General features: G+C 20.7%; 1 protein-coding gene across 2 annotated transcripts; it reads left to right on the forward strand.

The window, feature by feature from the left end:
• Positions 1-458: 458 nt before the first annotated feature.
• LOC102681409 (LMBR1 domain-containing protein 2 homolog) lies at positions 459-5,236 on the forward strand. Of its 2 annotated transcripts, none has more exons than XM_006608917.2 (11): positions 459-658; positions 1,048-1,509; positions 1,605-1,945; positions 2,059-2,269; positions 2,340-2,516; positions 2,597-2,774; positions 2,852-3,033; positions 3,125-3,364; positions 3,437-3,638; positions 3,761-3,880; positions 4,756-5,236. In XM_006608917.2, the coding sequence occupies exons 2-11, from the start codon at positions 1,336-1,338 to the stop codon at positions 4,995-4,997; spliced, it is 2,067 nt and encodes a 688-aa protein (XP_006608980.1). In that variant the 5' UTR covers positions 459-658; positions 1,048-1,335; the 3' UTR covers positions 4,998-5,236. The 2 variants fall into 2 exon arrangements, with proteins under 2 accessions (XP_006608980.1, XP_006608981.1); XM_006608918.2 differs by having other exon boundaries at positions 484-640.
• The last annotated feature ends 1,338 nt before the right edge of the window (positions 5,237-6,574 follow it).

Consider the following 6,574-nt stretch of genomic DNA (forward strand, 5'->3'; position numbering starts at 1 on the left):
CATATATTTTAAATACTTTTATTTTAAATAATAATTATAATATTTTTCAATAATTATAATAATTTTAATGTTAATTTTCTTCAAAAGTCTTTTCTTAGCAACGTTTTTTTATGAAATTACGAAAATGTTTAACCTCACTTATTTAACATTATTCTTTGTATATTTTTATTTAGCTTATTAAAAATTGTAGTTTTATTTAAAAATGTTTTATTTATGTTATTTTTATTAAATGTAAATATTTCAAATGTGAATATCAATTTTAAATTTTTAATATTATTTTGAATATTTATTATAATTATATAATATGTATACGTAAATATGAAAAGATTATGTATATTTAAATTAATTTTTTTCTAAAAATTAATTACTAATAATCTATCAATACATTCATAGTAATAATAAAATATAAGTTCATTTACTTACATATTTACAAAAGCAATGTTGCCAAGTTGAATACTATGGCTTATATCTATCTACAGTAAACTATGTTGTGTGCAGAATAATGTATCATATTATTCGCAAATGACAATTTGACGGTGTGCATGTGACGTCGATACTTTTTACTGTATCATACAATGTATATTTAATGATTTTAATGTAAAAAAAAGAAATGGATAAAATACATTTCTCAATGATAAAAGTATGTTATAATATACATGTATGTAATTTAAAATATAAGTAACTTTGAAAGATATCAAAGTAAATATGTGAAATGTGATTATAACTAGCCTTCTGTTAACTATTTTTTAGTTTCATTTATTCATTATTTAATGTCTTATCATTATCTAAAAAGTATTTAAAGTGTTAAATTTTTTATTTACTATCTATTACAAGTATTAAAACGATTCATATTAAAAGTAATAAATTTCATATTAAATATTTGTATAAATTAAATAATAATATATAAGTAATAATAATAAAATATATATGAAATATATATAATAATAGATAAATTATTTATTACATATATTTTAAAATGTTTAAAAAAAAATAATTTTAAAAAAATTGTTTAAAATATATAACTTTAATAAACTTTTTTTATTCCAGTCAAAATGTCAGAGTTAATGGATAATTCTTTAGAAAAGATTGATATTATTCTTCCTAAGCAAAGCTTGCTATACCAGGAAGAAAATTTGGATTATATTCTTTGTAAACCTAAATTAATTCCATTAAAATCAGTTACATTAGAAAAATTAGAAAAGATGCAAAAAGATGCTGAATTAAAAATTCAAGAACCAATAGAATATAATAATGTAAATGAAAATGAATAAGTTTTAAAAACTGAAGAATAAACATAATTTCAGTTATGATAAAATAAAATTAAAAATCACCAAAATGGTTCTTGGAGTATTCTTGACAGAAATTGTGGTAGCATTTTGTCTTGCTGCCACTTTATTATATAAATATGGGAATATTTTTCGACATCATATTATCGTTACAATCTCTGTACTCATAGCATGGTACTTTTCATTGTTAATAATATTTATCTTACCTTTAGATGTTTCATCTGTAAGTAGATGTTTATTAATTTCAGTAATATCAAAATAATATACACATTGTTAATTCAAATTAATTAATTCAAAATTTATATTACTTTTATATAGACTGTTTTTAGACAATGTGTTGAACAAAATATTCATAATAGCACAAAATTAATGTCTGATGGTACAACAGCAATTCCATTTCATACTTGTAAAGAACCTTGGCCTAATGTACCAGAACATATATTTCCAAATTTATGGAGAATTGTATATTGGACTTCACAATGTTTAACATGGTTGATATTACCTCTCATGCAGTCTTACATAAAAGCAGGAGATTTCACTGTTCAAGGAAAATTAAAATCTGCTTTGATAGATAATGCTATATATTATGGAAGTTATTTGTTTATATGTGGTATCCTTTTAATATATATAGCATTAAAGCCTGGTTTTGATCTTGATGGGTAACTATAATATATTAAAAAAATAAATATAAGATTATATTTTCATCATATATATACAGATATACATCATATGTATATATATATATATATATATATGTATGTGTCTATTTTAGTCAAAAATTAAAAGCTATAGCATCATCTGCATCAAATACATGGGGTTTATTTTTATTGGTATTACTTCTTGGATATGCACTTGTGGAAGTTCCTCGTGGATTATGGAATGCTAGCAAACCTGGATACACTTTAAATTATAGCTACTTTAAAGTTGCTAAATTAAGTTTAGATAAATGTGAAGCGGAAGAAACAGTAGATGATATACTTGAGGTAGTTTAAATTTAATTAATTTTATTTAATATTTGATTTTTATAATTATTTTGTTTATTTTATTTTTTAGTCTTTACAAGCTGCTACAGTTTCTATTGGACCAGGACATCCTTTTCATTGTAATTTAGAAACAATTTTTCAAAAAATTCCAGCAGAATTAAAAGATAGAATGAATAGAAGACAATTACCAGATGATACACCAACAGATACACCATCAGAAAAAGCTTTAATTCGTCTACATAGACAAGTTCGTTTTCCATTAAATATATTAAACATATACATTAAATATGTATATACATAAATAAATAATTCATTTCTTTCTTTTAGACTATAAAAGCATTGCAAACTTTACAACGTATAGAAACTCAATGGGGAATTTTGGTTGATAAAATAATTGATTTGGAAGATATAGCAAGAAATCAACTAAATGATGATAGAAGATTTAAACCAACTTTCCCTACACATCGTTCATTTCCATTTTGTATTATTTATAATCCAATTATTGGTAAGATATAATTATAATTATAATTATTAAGATATAATATTAATAATTACAAAATATATCATTATTTAAATTTTTAGAATGGTATTGGAAATGTATCATAAAAAGTTATGTACAAAAAATTGTAGCTATTTGTACTGGATGTCTTTCTATTGCTGTAGTATGGTCAGAAGTAACATTTTTCAATAAATCTCCAGTATTATCATTGTTTGCCCAATTTTTGAATCTAGCTAAAGAAAATTACGATTACTTTACAATTGAGGTAAAAATATATATATGAATTTGATATTATTAAACAAAATTATTGTTTTAAAAATTAAAAATTAATGCAAAATTAAATATTCTTTCTTTAGGTATTATCAATGCTGATAATTGCTTATCTTTGTTATTGTGCTTATTCAACCGTTTTAAAAATTCGTGTATTAAATTTATATTATTTGGCTCCACATCATCAAACAAATGAATATAGTTTAATATTTAGTGGCATGATGTTGTGTCGTCTTACACCACCTATGTGTTTGAATTTCTTGGGTCTTATACATATGGATTCACATATTATTAAAACTCATATTTTGGAAACTCATTACACTCAGGTAAATGACAAATAATTGTTAAATTTTTGTAATAAGTTAAAATTTAAATTATTTTACAATACATTTATTTAGGTAATGGGACATATGGATGTTATTTCTATTATATCTGATGGATTTAATGTATATTTTCCAATGGCTATTCTAGCATTTTGCTTAGCAACATATTTTAGTCTAGGAAGTAGATTGCTTTCTATGTTAGGTTTCCAACAATTTCTTGATGATGATGAATTTACAACAGATCTTGTTGAAGAAGGTCAAGAATTAATAAAACGAGGTAAAACTCTTTATTTTATTTTATTATTATTATTATTATTTTATTTTATTTTAACTAATACAATTAAATATTATTTAATTCATATAATATTTCATATTATTTTGCTTACATTACATTTTTAGAAAGACGCAAACGACAAAGAGCGGAAGATTTAATATGTAGAAGACGCGAGCTTCAAGAACGATTTAGCGGTGCTGCCAATTCATCTCGCTACAGAACCTCAAGACAAAGTACTGACACAGGTATTTATATATTTGTTTAAAAAGAAAATATATGGAATGTTTACGAACTGCTATACATAATATACAGAATTGATTGATAATTGATAATATAACTGAAAAAAAATGCTTCTATATCAAAAAAATAAGTATAAAAAAATAGAGAATAAAATTTTTTCTGAAGCTTTGTTTTCAAGAAAATCAATTTTAATTATTCGCCAAATATACATACATTTAATCTAATTTAATGTATTTTGCTATAACTTATTCTTTTTAGTTCAGATTTGCTTGTTTATTGTTTGATGTTTATTGTACTATGAATTTTTTAATTATTTTTTTAATTGATATATTGTTTTAATTAATTATAAAATTGATTCTTTCTTTTAATTGATCAAACTTGTAATTTTTTCAGAATAAACAACTGATTTAATATAACTCCTTTAAGATTTAATAGTAGATTGGATAGTAAAATTTGGCTATTGCATTCTGTTTCACAACACTTGATTTTTATTTATGAAATCATATCAAAACAGTTCGGAAAAAATTTCAAGTTTCAATTAATTAAAAAAAAGAATCAATTTCTTATTTAATTAAAACAACAAAATAATTAAAAAACGTTTACAGAAATTTAAAATATGTGCCTATTTTTGACCAATAATTATCATGAGAAAATTACAATGAGATTAAGAATATGAGATAATGAGATAAAGAGATAATGAAGTGCATGTTTTCAGCGAATATTTAAAGTCAATTTTTCTTAAAAACAAAACCTCATACAAAAACATTTTATTTTATATTTTCAATTTATTTTTTATATAGAATCCCTTTCCAATTGTACTATCAGTTATTATTTTGTATACTATAAAAGTTTTAAATCAGTTTATTTAATTAAATTATAGTTCGTCCTTTAAAACGAGATGAATCAGTAGAATCTGCTAGAGCTGGATTATTACATGATTTTGATCCTACGGAATATTATATTGGCATGGCATCTGGAGTTGATAGTTATGGTGCAAATAATAGTTATGATAGAGGTTATCAAGCCGATGATTTTTATGAAGAACATACTGATACAGCAAGAGCATTTATTGCAAATACTAATTGTGTAGCTCCACAAAGAGGATTATTCGATGATATTTAAGTATGTAAAACTTAATATATAATATTTAAGTTTTGCTCAGTAATAAATTATAGAACAACTATATTTATATTAAAAAATACTCTAATTCTATACTCTTGATACATAAAACTTTCTATGTATTAAATTTGAAATTATGAATATAATTAAGTTCAACTTTTACTAAGTAACAATCATATAAAACTATGTTACAAAAACAGTAGTATAGTTAAAGCATGAATTAAATAACATAGTTGAAAATTTGTTTTTCGTATTTTTATTATTTACTGCTAAATATCAAACTGCTGTATATATATTAATTTTTCTTAAATTTTAGTAAATTTTAATTTATATTATCTAAATTTACGTGATAAACACTATTACAAATTAATAAAATATTAATAAAATATTATAAATAATATAGTTCCATTAATCTAATGTTGAATTTCATAAAGCATTTGATATATTTTTAACAATGCTACAAGTAGCATATTTAAATAACCATAAAATAATGTAAAAGATAAAAATAATATATTTAGATTTCAAGAAACAAATAAACTATAAACAAATAAGCAAATTTTGATCACTTCTTATTGATTTTTATAGTGATATTATAATTTTTGAGTTTGATAATATGATTTAAATTTAATATATTTATTATTGAAAATAAATTAATTAAAAAAGATCATATAAATATTCTTTTAGATTTTAATGAACAAAAAATATAATATAATTTAAGTAATTTTGATAAATCTTTTTTGTATTATTATTTTTTTTTTTTTTTTTGGTCATTTATGAATTTTTTAAGGTTATTTATATTTTTTATCAAAAATATAGATGATTTTATCAGATATTTTTATCAGAATATTTTTTTTTTTTATTTCATTTTATAGTGAATGAAAAAATATATTTAAATATATCCGAATATCTATAATTTTTAGACATAAAAAATTCTTTCTTTAAAGAAAAATCTAAAGGAGTTAGATTATAATAAAATTGAATCTATGATCTGAATCCATTAATTCAATAACTTAGAAATTTTTTGAAAGAAATTTACTAATACTGATCTATCATTTCAAAAAATATAAATATATAATTAAAGTTTGTGCTATTATTCCATCTGTAATAATTAGACTATTACAATTCAATAATAGAATATTACAATTCATGAATGAACATCAGGAAGTTTAGTGTTTATCATTGACATTACTTAGAATATTTTAAGTTTTATATATAATAATATATTATTATATATAATAGTTAGTTTAAATTATCATTTTAATATTATTTTATAATTTCATTTTATTTTAATTTTTATATTCAAAATCATCTACAAATCATAATTAGATTTAATATACAATCTTTTATATAAAATAAACTAAAAAAAGATATAGACTTTTAAAAAATATCAATGATTTTGAAAAAATTTGAATAAAATAATAAAAAAAAAAATTTTCTTTCATGATGTATTTGTTTTTAAAGTCATTTAAATTGTTATAAAAATTTTTTGCTTCATTAAACACAAAAAAATATTTAAGTGGTCTTTTTTAATTGAGATATGATTCTATATTTTTTATAATTTCTGTTTATAAATATATACA

The sequence above is a fragment of the Apis dorsata genome, unplaced genomic scaffold (genome assembly GCF_000469605.1).
Source record: "Apis dorsata unplaced genomic scaffold, Apis dorsata 1.3 scaffold_50, whole genome shotgun sequence".
Lineage (NCBI taxonomy): Eukaryota > Metazoa > Arthropoda > Insecta > Hymenoptera > Apidae > Apis > Apis dorsata.

Coding starts and splice junctions, on each gene's coding strand:
- LOC102681409 (XM_006608917.2), top strand. CDS start 1,336: ATGGTTCTTGGAGTATTCTTGACAGAAATTGTGGTAGCATTTTGTCTT. Junction 2,270..2,339: donor CAGTAGATGATATACTTGAG/GTAGTTTAAATT, acceptor TTTATTTTTTAG/TCTTTACAAGCTGCTACAGT. Junction 3,639..3,760: donor TCAAGAATTAATAAAACGAG/GTAAAACTCTTT, acceptor TTACATTTTTAG/AAAGACGCAAACGACAAAGA.